We start from the raw sequence: 19,263 nt of genomic DNA, 5'->3' as shown, positions 1-19,263 counted from the left end.
GTTAAAAAGCTCCATCTTTCTAATAAAAGCCAAGTCCATTCTACAACACTACCGCCTAAATCTTTTTAAAATAAATACATAGATACGTGTATTGACAGAGTACATTGTGTGCAGCTCTGTAACAGAACAACACAGCTAGGGAAAATGGCACAGAAGAGTGAACTCTCTTTCCAAAAGAGGTCAATACATTGATGGCAGACGTGTTACCGTAGCTGCAATGGCCTAAGGACATAAGCAAGTCAACAGCTGTGTGGAGAGATTAAATAATCTTATTCGACCATCATATTTTAGAGGGGGAAAAAAAAGAAAAAAAACGCAAAACCCATTAGTACCTTCAGGCACAGAAATCTTTCTTTAACATTGCAAAAATGAAAAACAAAGCTAAGTATCAGCTGAGAAGAACAGCTCTAAATAATTTGTTGTACACCTAAGAGTAAAGGTGGATAATATCTATGGAGGAAATAAAAGTGATGTTAGCAGATGGAGGAGTGGGAAGAAATGTTAGAGCTGTGCCTCCTGTGACAAATTCACCTGTGGAATGTGGACAGGATCGCAACAAGGATAGGTTAGCAATATGGAGGAGGAAAAGTGAAAATACATTGTTTGCAAAACCAATGCTTCATCTGCTAAGTCCGTGATTTTCAGTATTCAGTAATGTTACAAATGTAAATGCATAGAACTAGTCTTTCAAAGGTGCCTGCATTTCTCCTCAAGGATAGCAGAGATTGAGTGGCTTATTCCTTTTCAGCCTTTTTTTTTTTTATAGTAGGTTCTTATTTATTCTTTTCCATTGCTGCAGTATCATCTATGGAGGCAGGATGCGATTGTGGATCCAAACATACACATCTACTGTCAAGCCACCCAAAAAAATAACAAAAAAACTGAATTTATGGATGAGGGGAGAGCAGTAGATGTCAATTATCTTAATTTTAGCAATGCTGTTAACAGTCTCTGACAACATTCTTGTATTCGAGTTGGGAAGTTGTGATCCAGATGGGCAGACAAGACAACTAGATGGGTGGACAATTGGTTAACTGCTGGACTCAGAGGCTAACAGATCAACCTTTACCTAGATGCTGGTGATAAGGGAGTACAACAAAAGTGTGTGATGGAATGTGCCCCATTTCACATCTTTAACAGATAGCCAAATGGGGTGAAAAATGGACTCCTGTCAAGCGTGCAGATGGCAGGGAACTGGCAAGAAGACCACTCACTGATAGCAAGGTCCAGCCTGGAGGGCTAGGCCAACAGGGCACCCAAAATTCAGCATGAACAAAGACCTGTCCCTGGCAAAAGAACAAATCTTTGCACCAACACAGGCTGGGGACTAACTAGTTGGGGAACAGCTCTGTAGAAAATGACACTGGGTTCATGGCAGACAGGAGATAGCAGTGTGCCCTGGCAAGCAAAGGCCATCAGCATCCTTGGCTGCACAAACAGGAACACAGCCAGTACACCAAGGAAAGGGATTATCCCCTTTACTCTGCACTTGCTAGCCCATAGCTGGAATACTGTGACCAGTTTCAGCCCCATGCAAGAGAAACATTGATAAACTAGAGTAAGTTCAGCAGCAGGCTGTCAACATGGGCAGGGGGCTGGGGGTACTTCCCCATGAGGCTTTATTGCAGCAGTATACGGTGGGAGGACAAGTGACAACAGTCAAGAACTGAAACAAGAAAGTTTCTGATCAGCTAAAAGGAGGTTTTTCACCATGAGGAAAGTCAAGAAACAAAACAGAGTGCTCAGAGAGGCTGTACAGTATGCAGCCCTTGAGGTTTACAAAACCAGACCGAAAGAGGTCCAGGCAGTGAGTTCTGATCCCGCTGATCCTGCTTTGAGCAGGTAAGAAAGATCCCTCCCACCCTGAATGATTCCATGACTGACCATCAACTGTTGCTCTCCTCCGAACCTCTTCCAGTCCCAGTACACCCTTCTTGAGATTTTGGGTTGGAGGTAGAAAGGGGGGGGAATAAAGAAACCAGAATTAGGGAAAGTATTCCATATTTTGGCAAGCCAGAGTTATAAAAAGGATGCAGTATTTATTTTCTACTGTCTTCCTCAGCTTTAATATTGGATTTGCTTTTTTGACTCCGATTAAACATTAAGATGATGCTTTTGTGTCATCTTGCTCCTTGGCAGCAAAAGTCAGCTCACAGCCCATCATTCCGGGTGAGTAATGACTGTTTCCCCTGTATTTTCAACACTTAACAATCATGTACACTTAATGAGCCTGGAGTTGTTCTACACGTAATAAGCAAAGGCTTCTGTAGAAACTTGATAACTGGACCAGGAGAGTGCTTCAGTGAATATTCCCAGAGGAGCAATTAATAAGCTCAAAGAGAAGGATAAGGAATGCCTTTTGTAACATTCATCTTCCCTTTCCAGTGAATATGAAAGGGGTATAAAATACTACCGACCTTGCTTTAATTCCTAGACTAACAACCTTCTGGGTTAGCAATCAGGTTACAGCACTGTTTTTTTTTTTTTTCCCTCCTTCAATTGGATCATCAAAAATTGGTAAGTTTACCAGTGAGATATTCTTAACAATTTCTGATTTCACCCTTTGCTTACAGGCTGTGTAAACAGAACCTGTTCTCTTTACATCTTTCTTGTAAAGACAAAGTGAGCGTATATGTCCATCTGATAAAGAACACAGGGCCCCATAGGAAACCCTGCTCAAAAGCCTTCAGAAAGGAATAAAAGTTGCGTGGAAAAGACCGGCATTTAAAATGTCCACTCCCACATTCCAGAAACTGGAAGCCAATATGATGGAGAAACTTGCTCCAGCTTGGCCAGCTTGCTTGAGGAACACATGCTTCTGTCCATTCCTACAGTGTCACTACCCCATGCTTAGGAATTTAGATGGATGCTCTAAGGATAAAAACCAAACACACAATCTCTAAGTGCTGTGTATCTAGACATTCATACTGGAGGTATACCTGTAGACAAACACCGTGAAGAGAATCAAAACAATTAACAGCAAACACACAAATTCCCACCAAAAATCTCATTCCACACTGTGTGCTTCAAGTGATACAAACAAACAAGAACTGCATCTCATGACCTTGAACTGAAACCAATGAGCACAAGACACAAGAGAACTTCTGTGTTTTCCAATTACATAACATTTTATAAAATAAATGAAAATAGAAGACAAATGCACCTTAATACTATGTGTACTAGTGAATCGTTTCAGCATGCTCCCGTTCATGGACCAGCAACAGACAAACACAACTGAAGAAAAGCATTCTGTTAGTAAATCTTAGTCAGCAGAATTGTCGATTAACTCCCGTTTTATGTTAGATAAAAAGTTGAAGCTCCCCATCTATATGTAGGACATCACACATGTCAATTACATAAATTATGAAGATGTGTTAACGGATCTTCTGAGACATTATGTTAGTACTATACTGAAACTCTTCCATTCACATTAAGAGATTATCAGTTACAAAGAGGATAGCTCAAGGGTCATTTGTCACTTGAAGAAATCCATTAAAACTTCCAAAACAAAGTGGCCATGTTCACTTGAGATTCTTCTCATGTCTGGAAGAATGTTGTAATATGACAACAACAACAAAATTGCAATGTTCATGTACATACCTAGTAAAAGAAAAAAGCTACTATGATCTCATTTTATGTCCCTTTTTAATCACTTCAAACAGTTATATTTCAATCTGATAAATATTTCATACTACAAGTCTTCATAAAGTTTGACATAGTACTCATTAAAAGCCTATTTATGTGACCACAAGATGATTAGATGAAAAACAGTTTGCAGTCAATTTTAAATAGATGCATAACAAAACAAAACTAAATTACACATACTGGAGGCCTGCCAGGACGGCCCCTTTTTCTTTTTCCTTTGACTTCTGTTTCTTCAAGCTCACTGCCAGCATCTGAATGTGCAGTAGTTTCATTTGTAGAATCCCTAGGGGGGAAAAATACTAGATAAATTAAAATGATTTGAAATCAACAAGTAATCTATAACTGACTGATTAAATATTTAGTCCTAAGCCAGGAAAAAAAAAAGTCAGCATTAAAAGTTTTGCCACATTTATTCTACAAGCTAAGGAACTAAGCAATGCTAGCCCTGGCAAAAAGCCTTACCTTTTTATAGGCTGGAATGTCATTTTATGGACTGAAAAGTTACTTAAATTAACAGCTTCTTTTGAAACCAAGTTGCACTTCAAAAACTGGCTATATTAAACAACAAACTCAACATACCCATCCCACATAACGTATTCACTAGTATCAACTTTCTTTTACTCTTGTTAACTACTTTTGAGCTGCTTTAAGGTCATGAGAAAGCAATCGGGAGTCTGATCCAGCTACCACATCATTAGAACAGTTACACAGGTTCCCACTAAGGTTAAATTGTGGTTTTAGTCACACTTGAAGACAATGCCACTGTGCAGCTGTTAATAAAGAAAGGATTAACAGTGACCGGGAGGCTCAAAACAGAAAACTCACTTCAATCTTAAGACATTTAAGATTCTTGTAGTTAGAAAAACGTTTTCACTTGTACAACAATAAAAAAAACCACAATATTCAGGCTATTAGCAGAGAAACCCATATTATTTTTTAATCATTCCCATTTTAGACTAAGGCCATACTAAGTAGGGGAGAAACATTACCTCAGATTTCTTCAATTTTCCCCCTATAAGCCAGGTCCAAAAGGTACTGCCTTCAGAACAGGCTTGGCTGCTTGAAGAATCCCAGCCTTTAAGTGATCTTCAGAGGCGTTAAATTTTGCCCAAGACGAGCCCACAAGCAAAACCATTCGTTACTGATGTGCTTTATTTTTAGTTTGCCAGACCATGAGAGACCATTGCTAGATTCACGAGATCTCCGTAAATGGAAGAATAACTGTAATAATGTGCTAGCTTACTCAAAGATTGGTGAAGTCTAGTTCTAATCATAGAATTCCTTAAAGCCAGTATAATTTATTTGAACTAAAAGGAGTTAAATTGCTTTAAAACTTGTGCAAGGGAAAGGGGGGAAAAAAATCATGCCTATTCCATTATATGGTGTAGCCTCAAATATAACAGAGGGCATTGGGTAATCTGGTTTACAGAAACTGAGAAGCTTCAGCAAGCCATGATCTACATACATCTTCCACTTTTTCTTTAAATACACAAAGGAGGAATACTTCACAAATTCGCTGCACCACCAAGAAAGATATTTAGTAATGCAGAAAGATGCGAACATCATTATATTAGAATCAAGAACCTTCAGTGAAATTACTGTATTCTTCTAGGTGTCCTTCTAGTATTTTAAGGCATTATTTTCCAACCTTTTCCAATTTGCAAGCACAAAAACACCAAGGTGTATACATAACCCTTCACAAAAACTAAAATGCAATTATCTGCTTTTCTAACATAACATCCACAGAATACTTCAAAATGTTCTACATATCCCAGAAGTTCATACACCCTAGATTAAAAACAAACAGTATTCAAGCACATTGGAGTTTCCAAGCTATATGCTTTTACAACAGTATTTCTACAAAATACTTAAGACGTAGTTTGGTTGTGATGATTTTTAGAGAAGTAACTTTACTGCTTCATAATATATGAAATCTGGAAAACTCAATACTGAACTATGAATTTAAAAAATAACTGAAACCAAATAAAAAAACAGTTCAAAATGACTTGCTTAAATAGTATCACATTGATGAACAGCAATGCAGCAAAGATGTCTATGTGGATGGATGTATCCAGCCTTTGCTCAAAGATCAGCCATCACACCGCAACTCAATTTGCCAAAAACACATACTGCCTCACAATGACAGCTTTTTCTAAAAAACAAACAAACAAAAAAACCCTTCTCAATACAGACATGAGGAACCCCTATAAAAATATCTGCTGCTTTGTATTGCTGCAGATAAATTAAAACGTTCACTTTGCTCTCTGTAGAAAAAACAAACTGCTCTCCGATCTACAGAGAACTCTACTGCAAAAGTTTCAGGCATGGTGCAGTCCCAGCAATGTTCACATTTCTGTGGAAACATCGTAGCTTTGTTAGCTTATAAAATCACACCCCTAATATCATCAAGACAAATATTTTTCTCTATTAAAACCAGATTCAGCAGAGTACCTCAACAAATGGTTGTAAAACTTCCCCTGCAACTCTGAGCTATATAAACAAATTAATCAAACCATACTACTTTGCCTGCGTCTAGTCCACGGACAGCTTGATTTTGCTACGCCCCGTGTTTAGGTCTTGCACAATCTACTGAGATTTGTATACCTAGCAGTTGAAATTTCAATCACTTCAGAACACTACATAGGGAAGGAACATTTGAATAATTAACAACCTTCTCTTCCTTTTCTTAAGGAGAGTTTTGTCTTAAACCCGATAAGCAGACTTCTCTATTTTTCCTGTCAAAATACCTCTGGTTTGCTGGAAGCCCCTTTGGAAAGGCTCAATAAATCACTAAGGGTAAGATTCATGTCATCTAACTTTTACACATATACAATGCACATAACAGAAAATTTTAAGGTGCAATATACCTCATGCTAAGGTCAGTGTCCAAAATAGGTCAGCCAGTTTATGCTTTTAAAATTTTCTTTCCTCTCCACTGATGGTGAGTTGATCTAGACAAGCATCTCAAATATGAATGTCCAAAATTAATCAATCTTAATCTCACCCTAATAATATGTCATCTCTTCCTGCAAAGTCTAAGCTTGTTCTCCCTTCACTCCTTACAAAATAATAACCAAATCACGTTATCTGGGGAGAGGAGAGAAGATAAGGACAACCTACAGTCCTTGGCTGACTTAACACTAAAACACCTGCAGCATTTCAAGAAGCAGGGAGTTCTGTTTGAACCATGCAGCTCCTGGGCAAAAAGGCCCTTGCACTGAGGCCGAGTTCCTTTGGTGTGGGAGGAAGTACTTCTTGCTCCTGTCAAAGCCTTACAGCTGCACTGGATACACACAGGCAGCCCCTTTTCTTCTTATTTCTGAATTCAGGGGAGGAGCGAAGCATCCTGTAACTGCTCACAGTTCTGTCAGGTTTTTAACACTTACTGAGAAGAGCATCTGGCCAGCATCCATCTCCCTCATTCCCTACACATCTTATAAGGCTGCTAGGAAGCAATTTTTCTGATGGCAGTCATCCACATCTTAATAGACCAGAATTATCCTATCCTTATTTCATATGCGTGACTAGTAACCTGAGAGGAAAACTTAGGTCTCGCCACAATTTATCCTTCATCTTTCCTGAAGCTGTTGGGATAGAAATTTACACTCTTTGCTGGGTTAAAAACTGGCTGGATGGCCAGGCCCCGAGAGAGTGGTGGTGAACAGAGTGAAATCCAGCTGGTGACTGGTCACCAGTGGTGTTCCCCAGGGGTCGGTGTTGGGGCCCATCCTCTTTAATATCTTTATTAACAATCTAGAAGGCCAACGGCATCCTGGCTTGTATCAGGAATAGTGTAGCCATCAGGACCAGGGAGGTGATTGGCCCCCTGTACTCTGCTCTGGTGAGGCCACAGCTCGAGTGCTGTGTTCAGCTTTGGGCTACTCACTACAAGAAGGACATCGAGGCCCTGGAGCGTGTCCAGAGAAGGACTATGAAGCTGGTGAAGGGCCTGGGACACAAGTCCTGTGAGGAGAGGCTGAGGGCACTGGGGTTGTTTAGTCTGGAGAAGAGGAGGCTCAGGGGAGACCTCATTGCTCTCTACAACTACCTGAAAGGAAGCTGTGGGTCGGCCTCTTCTCACAGATAACTAGTGATAGGACTAGAGGGAACGGCCTCAAGCTGCGCCAGGGGAGGTTTAGGTTGGAAATTAGGAGACATTTCTTCTCGGAAAGAGCAGTCAGGCACTGGAACGGGTTGCCCAGGGAGATGGTGGCATCACCGTCCCCGGGGGTGTTCAAGGAAAGGTTGGACCTGGCGCTTAGGGACGTGGTATGATAGTGGTTGGACCAGATGATCTTGGAGGTCTTTTCCAACCTCTACGATTCTATGAAAGTAAACTTGGCCTAAGGAGACCTGCACCATGAAAGAGAAGGAGAGGTGGTAGTGCCAAAGGCTAAGCCCTTCCTCTCCAAAACACCTTTGAACATGGTAGAGACATAAGAGAACTTTCAAGAGTGTAAGGAGACCTACAAGAATAAGGTGAGCAGAGTAAAGGAGACATATAGTAACTCCTTTTAGGAACTCAAATATACTCTGCTTTTCTTTCTGGTTTCTGCAGTGGCTCAGGGATCCTAGAACAGCTGGCCGTAACTCCAGGATTCCCCCTAAGTCCTCCAGGTATTAGTCTGAAGTTATCATAGCAAGTCGTTGAAACTAACTATATGGTAATGAAGAATTAACAGGTTACTGGGCAGGCCCTTGCTGTCATGGTTCTGAAGAACATATTTCCATTGACATAGTACATAGTAAACGTCACGTCTCTGCAAAATATATCAATTGAAGTAAATTTACCTTCTACTATTACATAAAGCCTTTGCTTTTGTATGAATATGACCTTAAAAAAAACATCACACCAAATACTTGTACCAGTTTTAGGAAATAAAAACAGTTTTTATAAGCTTTTTATGTGTTGTTGAGGTGTCTACAGGTTCTGGCAGAGATAAATTCGTAAATTGCTACCACCAGACTCAGCCCTGTGAAGAAAAGCATTCATGAAGAAAAATGGCTAAATGCACAGGCTCATGAATCATGGATGAATCAGCTCTCATGGTTGATCTTCAAAATCTAAAGAAGAACATGCCTCACAGCAAATGAGTCATCCCACTGAGACAAGACTCGTAACAGTCAGTCACCCAGGTCAAATAAACCAGACAGTTGTGGGTTTTCTTCTCCTGTATCTGAAACACCAATAATTCTGTTATATATAATTCTGTCCCCATGGCATTCTGAAGCCACTTCTACAAATCCAGAAAAATGGAAGATTTCTCCTTTTGTGTTCTCTCAAAGAGAAGAATATGGGAAGGAATAAGTGATACAGTTCAAAGTGAAGTGTATTAATAACAAATTGACATTAAGACTGTTTAAATGGGATAGCCATAAAGGTTTTTTTTGTTTTGTTTTGTTTTTAAGTTGCATAATATTGGTGGGCTTACGATCTTCTGATTTAAGAAAATGCCAAACTCCCTCATGTTTTTCAGCTGTTATGCTGAGTTATGGGATCCATTAATATGCATTTTATAACTTAAAATTCCACAAAACTTCATTCACTTCTTAAAGCCATCTGGATTCTTGAAGTGGGAATGGGAATATCCCTTTCCCACAATTACAATGACAAACTAACTGCTTTTTGTCCTTGGCACATTTCACAAGCACACTTTTACTCCTTTAACACAGAACATCTAGAAAATATTAACTGCGAAAATGTTTTCTCAGACTATCCTACAAGCTCACCAGCAGCCCCAACTCTCCCCTCCAACAGATGTATCCATCCCGGTCATCCCCATTTTTAGCCACCTGCTCACCCACAGGAATTAACTTCTCCCAGAAAAAGGTTTTAAAGACATTGAAAATTAGGGCAATACTGTGCATGCTATTATTAAGGGCAGAGAAATAACTTTACAATTGTCCAAACGTTCAGATTCTTACAGAAATTACAGAAAAGGACTTGAAGGTCTGGCACATCACTCAACAAAATCTCAGCTCTTTTACATTCTGTAATAGCCATTTTCATAGTTCATTCCTAACAAAGTATGGTTAACATTACAGAGTTACCAGCTGTAGGGCAACAGTGCTGTGAGGAGAGGCCAGTTCTGTAATGGCCGCCCCATGGCTCTGCCAGCCAGCAAGGCCAGTGGCACCGCTGTGGGAGTGGGGTTCAGAAAGGGCAGCAAAGTGCAAACAGAAGGGGAAAAAGTGCTGTGACACTAGGCCAGGGGCAAGGCACGAGGAGCGGCCGATACTCACCATCCAAAGCTGTTTTAACAGGCAAATTATTTTTCCCCAAGTTGAGTCTGTTTTGCCCATGTCATTACCTGCTATGTGATCTCCCTCTCAATCTCTAGGCTTTCACATCTTTTCTCTGCATACTGAGGGAAGGCTGAGGAGGAGTGTGAAAGCACAGCCGGCAAAGGCCAACCCACCACACCAAATAAAGCTCAATTTTGCTCCTTTCTACAATTCCTTTCTCAGCTATACAGCCCTCATGATCGACTGCCACTCCATGCTCCTCAGCAGTTCACTTTATCCAGGTACAGTGACATTCCCATGCGTATAAGCCTCTCATTTCCCAACATGACTAACACATGCTAACACCACTTGCTCTCTCCAACTGCAGAAGCCAAAGACTTTTTCCACAAAAAATATGGCTTATTGTAAGAAAGTACACAATTGGAATACACAATTATGATCAATTATGACAAAAAGAATCCTATTTTCAAAATCTTACAACATTCAGAAGCATAAAAGTAGCAAATATTTGCTTTTGCATTTCACGAAGTAAAATCTCCATGTAAAGAAACATCTTTTAAAGGAAGTGTTTATTTTTTTACACAGTTTTTCAGCATACAACACAGAAGACCTGAAACAGTCACATTAATCTGCTCTTCTCAAGCTGATGCTTTATCCTCATACTCAGATTCCTACTCACTTCTATCTTTTGAAAGTTGAAAAATTCAAATGCATAAAGAAAAGAATACTCACTGTAGTACTGGCAAATCTGAAGTAATCATTTTTGCAGCACTCTTGAAAGTAAGAGCTACATAGAACTTCTTCTCAAAGTTATTATAAGACAACTACTTGTAAACCTCTTTCATGAAACGAATGTCAATGCTCAGTCTGTAAAAAAAAAAAAAAAGAGAAAAAAGTGTTAGCTGCAATTCCAAAATAGTTATACATTGAATAAAACACTATAACCAAAAATTTTGAATTCAACTTTGAAGTGTCATCACTATTAGACCACCTGAAATTTTGAATAAATATCCCCAGGACACCTTAATGATATTCTTGCATTCAGTTTTTACAATTCTGCATAGGCAACTTTAGTTGTTTTTTTATCTACTTTTTTTCTTTTTGATTACACAAAGTATTGTATTACCACGCACTTATTTACTGTAGTTAATGTAAAAATACAAACAGAACTCTGAGAAAGTTTAAATAAACATGAGAAATATACAAGCATAAGCAACCATAAAGCATGGGATAATAAAAATTTAAGGAATCTATTTTCTATTCACACAATAGACTAAACTTGAAAGAAAAAAGTTTTGTTTCATGAGAAACAGTCCTTTTTAAAGTTTTGAATGAAGAAAAAGATGAAAAAGATGAAAAAGACCTGCACCAAAAAATGTAAAAGTTTTGATTTAGGCACAACAACAAAACTGGTGAAAGATAGCGCTCCTGATAATATCCCCCTTAATGGAACTACACCTATCCAATCAGAACAGCAGGTTCACAGTTTTATGTGACTGAATTTCAGAGAAGATAAGTCAGAAGCTGGAGAAGTGTCTAGCTGCAATAGGAAATATTTTAATCTGATGAAACCAAAGTTTTAAGTTTAAACAATAAATTAGACTGCATCCATGCTATCTCTAGACCCACTGGTAAAATCTCTACCTGGAAGACTGATCAAGGAGTTGACAGGTGTGCTAATCTTTGATGAAATAAAACATACAGCTGCCATCCTATTCTTCCAGAAAATGCAAGTTCTGGAGAAACTAAAATAATTTGTTTCACCCCCTCCCCTCCTTTTACAGATCTTGTGGTAATATGAACAGTTACATGGAGCACTACAGTTGAATAATGGTAATTAACAAGAATTTATCCTGGCTGCTTTTTTTTAAAAAAAAAAATCTGTATATTTTAAATCTCTATTATTTAAGTCCTTAATTTCTTCTCACCAGGCAGTCTTTTCTGTGCTCTAGCAGTTTTGCACAAGACAGAGCAGGAAAATCAAGCCAGAAAGAGGTAATGTGACTAGCACCAAACAATATCTAAATAAAACTGCACCAGTGTAAGCAAAACAGTACAACATGTATTATTTTCCATCCTACTATATATACACATCAGTTTTTATTTACCAAAAATTTAAGTGTACAATGTGAACAGCCTTTTTTTTTGCCTCTGGTTATTACAGTTCCAATTAGACTCACAGAAGCCTACAACTATTTCTGCCAGTACTTACTACTTCATGCTATCAACAGTTTTACATTACAGCTTACTTAAAGTATCTCATCACCGTGATAGCACATCAGGTACACCGTGATGTATATGCGTTTTTGACTGGAAAAGTCAGTCCTTTTTAGTAATACCTTCCCTTTATTTAAAGCAGAAAAAATATATATTTAGTATACACACACAAGCACACGTGCACTCATACACATACTTTTGCATATGCTAACTGGACTTCAGAGGATCTTCTTCTGTCTGTCTTGGATCTTCAGTTTGTCTTTAATTCTAACAGGGTATTAGGCATCCAACTCAATCTCACAAAGAAGTTCAACAAAATTCACGTGCATTTCCTGTGCAATATTTTACACAGACATATAATGCATTCTGGACAACTGTTATGTGGATTATGTGGAGGGTTTTTTGTTGTTGTTTTTGTTGTTACGTTTTCCTTTTCAACCTAGTTATCACCCTCAACAACTGTTGTGCTTTACATGCTCAGACAGTAGACAGTAACTAGACGTGCTTTCAACACGAGGGAAAGTGTACTTGCTCAGATATAGCTTTCTCAAAAAGCACAATCCTGGCCTAAAAGAAAGCATGGAATTAAGGGTATAAAAAGCCCCAAGGAGAAGAGGTGAGCTCTTTCACTCAGAAGCAACTGAAGAACCGAGAAAGCTGGACCCACAGCCTCAACACAGTGCAAACGGAAGACGAGCTGACATCAAGGCAACTGCAAGGTCCTCTGGTATTTTCTCGAAGTCCTTATGCTGAACAGGAAAAAAAAATCATCTATGTGTCGTAGATCCAGACTTCGACATCTACAAAACAATGAAGTTGCCCTTCTAACATCTTTTGTTTGAATAAAGGCAAGTTTTAAAGGCAGTTAACAAGTGTTAAGCCAAAGACTGCTAAATACAAGAACTGTCAGTGCTGAAAAGCTGAGAAAGGAAGGGCTCAGAGCCAAAAGCTCAAACCAAGGAGTCATCACAATCCTGCCCATTTCATGGGACTGATCAGAAGTGGAGTCTGACACTGCATGGAATACCACCACCCCATTACACAGTCTGAGTCACCTGTATCCTTCATCTCTATCCAATACAGTTGTGCTGGCTGTTGTTCTGGATGTTAAGTCTTTCTTCCTCAGCTGAAGCTTGGAAACCCTTACAGTTGGCTTTACAACTTAATGCAATGACAAAACTCCTCTAACATCAAAGAAACACCACCACTTGTTTCCAAAATCCAGTTTTTAATTATCACCCATGCTGCTTCAGGTTGGTTTGGAAATAATATTAAAGTTACTATAATGGCTAATGAAAAGCTGTATGTGTTTGGAACAGAGTTCTCAATTTAGTCTTGCAATTAAAATTCAACAATTGTGAAAAAATCCTTGATCATTATAGAACATACAATTGTGTTTTCTCTGGTTTTAATAAAAGAAACACCTGCTTCTTAAAGATGACGTTCTTATGAACTTGTCAAACTCTCCCCCCTTCTGTCTTATTTAGTCATATAAAGCCATTTATACAAACTCTTGAAAGCTTGAAACAGATTCCTGTTTTGTCACCTTTTTCCTATCACATTGCGGAAGGAAGAAGAGGAGAAGAGTAGGGGAGGAACAGATCATACTTTTGCTTTTGGTGTTATTTAAACTATCACAAACATGACACAGTTAAACAAGTCCTAATAAAAAAGCCAACTGCTTCTATTCGAGGCATTTTTCAAGATGCGATGCTTTCTCTCAATCCCATTTTTAATCATCTTAGCATGTTTGCAGCTTTTTAAACCTGCACATCTGGATTCTAAGATGACATCAATTTATGTTGGCATCGCTAAAAATGACCAATAAAAGGGTATGAAGCAGAGAGTAGAAGAGACCATTCAGCTGAAGCATACATTGGGGAAACAAGTAAACTATACCCTTTTTCACTTCTGTTTTTTTAATATATGTACAATAACCAAAGCTGAAACAATGACCATTATATAGAATTGCTTCTTTGAAAAAAATAAACACCACCTTTTCCTGTAAGTTATTATTTTTATGCTAATTTTTCTTCAATACGTATTTCATAATGAGCTTAGCTTTAAGAAAAGCTTCGCAATTTTACAACAAGTCTGACACATGCATTCTGCAAACATTTGCTCTAGGCTCTCGGTCCTTCTAACATGAAAAGCTACCCCCCCCCCCCCCCCCTCAAAGGTCTTTAGATTATTTGCCCCTGACACGAACCTGAAAGCAAATAGATTTGATTGTTGCTTGGAGCAAGTTCAACTGACCTATGTACCTACATGTCATACACCTGAAACCAAAACTTGAAACAAAAACACAAACAAGAAATTACTAAATGTAGTAATGAGTTACATCATTATTTATTACATTGCCTAGAAGATACGCAAAATAAAAGACAACTGGTATTTGACTGACTCCATTTTTCAAAACCCTTTCCTTTGTTGACCAAGTGACTGTGTCCCAACCAAGCACAAAATACATCCAAACTCCTTCTAATGGAGCAGTACCTTCTACTATTGAATTGATAATCTCTCCACACCATAACTTCATTTTCTATTTAAAATGACTTTGCTTTCTCTCTCGGTGCTTCCTCTTACATTTCTTCTTGGAGGTTTAAAATTGATAAAGCAGAACCCTTCTCCATGCCATTAAGGTCTAAAGGAAACTCAACAGCTCCAAAGTTCTTGCTTGTGCAGATGAGAAGCTATAATACACAATGGCAAGCCATGACATAGCACCATAAAAGAAGACCTATAAAACTCAAGTTTTTCATATTCAGAGACAAGATTTGTCCCCTCAGTAATCCCACCCAACAGCAGCATTTGACAGCTAGTAAAAGGCCTGCATCAGCAGCAAATGACAATCCTGTTAGAAGGTAGCATGCTGCACAGTGAAGCAGAACTCCAAAAGCTTTGATCAACAAGGTGAGAGAGCAAAGGGGATCTTGCAGGCAGGCAGATAAATTCCAGCCTTTTATTGCTTCATCCAGCCCCATGCATGGCCTTGAGCACACCGCTTAAATCCTTCCTGCTCAGCTATCCCATCTGCAAAGTGACAATAATATTGAGGAACAACTGAAAGTGTAAATTCTAAATCCCGAGGAACTAAAAAAAAAGTTGACAAGAACTAACCCAATGCATTTCTAAAAGCATAAGCTTGATTTCTGCTGCAGGTTTGGAACTTTAATTTGTTAACCCTGCAGCCATGTAAGCTGAAAGCAAAACTAAATGACCTCTTTCACAGCCCTAACTTTGAAAATTAGTATTATAATTTAAAGCCAAATAACATAATGCTTATTTAGCTTACCTTTAAGAATATTTCATTGAAGATTTTTTTTTTTTTTTTTTTTTTACACAAAAACTGTGTTTCACTTTAAGTACTTTCTAAGATGTGTATGCCAAAGACCAAAAGTTTAAGTGATAGAAAAACACAAAGCACCAGCAAGTTCTTTCAGTATTCAAAGCGCACAGCAAGCTCAGCTGACGTGTGGTCTGCAACCTTCTGAAACGGTTTTCCCAAAACAAGACCTGGGGGTCCTGGTGGACCGCAACTCGAATGCAAGACAGCAATGTGCCCTTGCTGCAAAGGCCAACAGCATCTCCTGGGCTGCACTGTGCCGAGCGCTGCCAGCACGTCATGGGTGGTGATCCTTGTGCTCCACCCAGAGCCAGGGAGACCCACGTGCAGCCCCACATCCAGCACTGTGCTCTCCAGTACAACAGAGACAGGGACATTCGGTTTTGCACTAAAGGAACAGCTTTGAAGAGCGTAGCATACAGGTTGGTTATAGGTCTTTCAGGAGGGCAACATCAGAACACCAAGTTGAAGGTAGATAATTTGTTTCTCCTTGGATAACTTCAATAGGAAATTAATGAATAAAATGAAAAAATGGAAGTGGGCTCAAAAAGCTAATGGACAGCAGAGAAAAGTGAAGCCAAAAACAACACAAAATTAAAGTGTTTAGTAGATGTCCATTACCATTGACTAAGATTTCTTACTCCCCCTTCCTTCTTTAAAGACATTTCCAGATGTGTTACACATAAATGCGGGAACAAAAAGAATCTAGTGGCTACCCCTAGCTGTCCATTTAACTTTGCTTTCAATTTCCGTTGTCTCCTCAGTTTATCTACAGTTTCACCAACGTGTAGAACTGACTCTAAACAACGTGCAGAACAGCTGCTGCTGCTTCCTCTCACCAAATTCTTTCAGCCTGGAGATGTCCTGCCCAGCCAGCCAGAAATATCATCTCAAGTCTCACTTTCTACCATGCAATTACTCCACGCACTCCACAATTACAAATGCAAGACCTCACAATGAAAGGTTACGCAAATCACTTCTTGCAGAGCTGGGAAAAAAATTCTTAAATGACAAAAACCTCCAAGCATTAAGTTATACTATCACATTTCTATACTTAGTTTTCTGTTTCAAAAAACATGTGAACTGCCAAAACCAATCCATTTCTCTGTATCTTCTGCTACTATTTCCAAAAAGTATAAGCTAATTCCTGTACTGAGGCACTGACGCTTCCAACTTTGCCCAGGAAAGCTGATACAATCTTTTAGCCACAGTTTTTAACAGTGTAGTTCATTCCAAAGACACACATCATTCAATTTTGTTTCATCATGTCTAGCGTTTATATTTCAATGGTCTTCAGTTAACATGTACTGCTTTCTCAGAACACCTAGGAGGGCTAATACTAAAGAAATTAATCATTTGCCCCAAAGCAGATGATTGCCTGGAAGAGACAGCTTTCTCAAGAACAGAAATCTTTTTCATTTTTTAGATTATTATTTCAAAATCAAAGTAGTTTTGACGGACTGAACATACGAAACAGGCTTGCTTTTCTGTTGTTATTCTTACAAACTCTTAGCCATAACTGCTCCTTGCTCTGCGGACACCCAGCAAGACACTTGACCTGATTTTCTGCAGCACTGAGCATTCACAACTGTGACCAAGATCACCAGGGGCTCCAGGCACGCCATCACTTATAAGCAAATAATTATGGTCTGATTGCTCAAGACTAAGAGTTATGGCACTGAGTTCTAATCTTAGGCCAAAATCTGCATTATTAGAGTCTAAACTAATAGTTTTCCCCTTTCCATCCATTAGGATTTGTTATCTACCAGCCTCCTCCCTACCTGCTTTGAACATAAAATACATGTAATAAAAAAAAAGGCTCTAAAAAGTTAGGTTCTACTGTCCTCAGACTGTGAGCATAAATAGACGAATCCTTGAAGTCTTCTGCTTCTCTGCACCTATATTTCCAAGACTCAGAAGAAGCCTTGATAAGATCAACTCAGTCATGTTTTTTTAAGGAGATGCAAGGGCATTGAGAGTCACAAAAAAAAACACCACCACTGGATACATTTCAAGTAGAGATCTTTCCTAGCACACAGAAGTGAAACAGGAGTCATCCTCTACACAAACGACTGAGCAATGAGAACCCAGAAATAGACTGAATGATGATATGGAGAGCATAAATGTTCAATATAGCTTCGGTTAAGGTTTCAGAAAATAGTTATCGTGACATGAAATGCTTCTCTCCAAAAAGGGCCACCCTGCTCATTTGGTTCCTTAGCTCGCTAAAGCAGCATTAAAGCTTTCAGGTTTTTGTATGGTCAGTTTCAGTGAGCCAAGCCAGGACTGCAGGAGACACAAAACCACCTGTGCAAAGGAAGACAATGGGAGGGGAAAGCTGGGAGCAGATGAGATCGAAGGAGGACAACGACTTTTTCAGCATGTTTTTTATCCTCAACGAAATCTGTATGTGGCAATAATTAAAATTAAATCCAGTGATTAAATTCACACTCAAGCACTTCACTGAATGACTGCTTATTCCTGCAAAATAATCCCCATCTTGGGGAGGGCACGAGTCCCTCGTGTAGTCACACTTAGACACAAAGGATTGGGATTTTCATCTCCGAACAGCACAAAGCACAATGGGCCAAGACTGTAGACAGGCTACAGGCACACCAGAAGCAGTGTTAATAGATTTTTATGCTACCTTAGAAGAGTGTTTATTCATCTGTAATTTTTCTATGCAGTGGACATCTGGTGTTCTATTATGCATTGCATCTGGAAAATTGCCAACAATAAAACCAATTTTCACAAAAAAAAGAAGCAAAGCCTGACACACAGAACAGTAGAGGAAAGGAGAAAACTCAAAATGATTCAGGCTTTTGCTCTTTGAGCATTTGTTTCTTTGTTTTGTATTTACCCCGCCCCAAAGGACTAATGAGAAAAGCCTAGAGAAATTGAAAAACAATTTGTCCAGATTATCAAAGAACACAAGCATTTTGAAGTCACATATAAACGGAAAACTCTGGGGAGTTACTGATTTTGGTACTTGCATGATCTTTAGGGGGTGCACACAAATGCTCAAGAAAAGTAAGGTCAATAAAATGATAACCTCCCTAAAATAACAACCTCCCCGAAGTTCACATAGCTGCTAACAGAAAGAGCATCAGAATACCTAAACTACAAACACCTGAACTTCCTAAGAGTCTGTGAAAACTGAACAAGCCAAAAAGCACAGCAGAGGTAGATAAGATAAAATTGGCCAATAAAACTATAAAAACCATCTTCCAATTACAGAATCAAGCCTTATCTCCCAATCCCAACCATTTCCTGAGAAACCATGATCTCAGCCATGTTTCTATCAGACCGTTCTTTGGACCCCCCCAGCTGATGCCACGAGGCCCACCACCACCAGGAGCCCAGACAGGCTGCAAGGCACCAAGAACCCAGCAGCTGCTGCGAGAGCACCTAGTGCTGCTCGTTCACTGATCTAAAGAGAACTTTCCTCAAAGCCACCGCTACATGACAGGATATCAACATTTTGAATGAGCTAAACAAACATCACCGAACCATGCTCCAACAGCCACCGCCTCAGGTCGTATCCTGGGTTTTTACAAGTGGCACACGGCTTATGACTTATACCAGTATACAGTTAAAACCTCTACTGGAAAAGCATACCTTCAAACGCTCTCCCTTCATCTCCCAGTCTCCAAACAACCTGGCTGTCACACACCTGTGAGCAGAAGCACATTTTCCATGGACACAGGTAACCATGTTGGAGCTAAAAATAAGAAAACCAACCTGCGAACACGTTTCCCCAGTGACCACAATAGATGTTTTGGACTGCGATCAAAATGCAAACCCAAATC

At 39.2% G+C, this 19,263-nt stretch overlaps 1 protein-coding gene across 1 annotated transcript in view; it reads right to left on the bottom strand.

The window, feature by feature from the left end:
* The window catches only part of STAG1 (stromal antigen 1), a 185,061-nt gene that overhangs the window by 136,171 nt on the left and 29,627 nt on the right, over positions 1-19,263 (bottom strand). The window contains 2 exon segments of the mRNA XM_050712522.1: positions 3,826-3,928; positions 10,624-10,758. Of these exon segments, the coding sequence (XP_050568479.1) occupies positions 3,826-3,928; positions 10,624-10,652 (132 nt within the window). The 5' untranslated portion in view covers positions 10,653-10,758.

This window comes from Cygnus atratus, chromosome 9, assembly GCF_013377495.2.
Source record: "Cygnus atratus isolate AKBS03 ecotype Queensland, Australia chromosome 9, CAtr_DNAZoo_HiC_assembly, whole genome shotgun sequence".
NCBI lineage: Eukaryota > Metazoa > Chordata > Aves > Anseriformes > Anatidae > Cygnus > Cygnus atratus.
The sequence above is the reverse complement of the archived record's forward strand: the minus strand, read 5'-3'. Positions and strand labels throughout refer to the sequence as shown.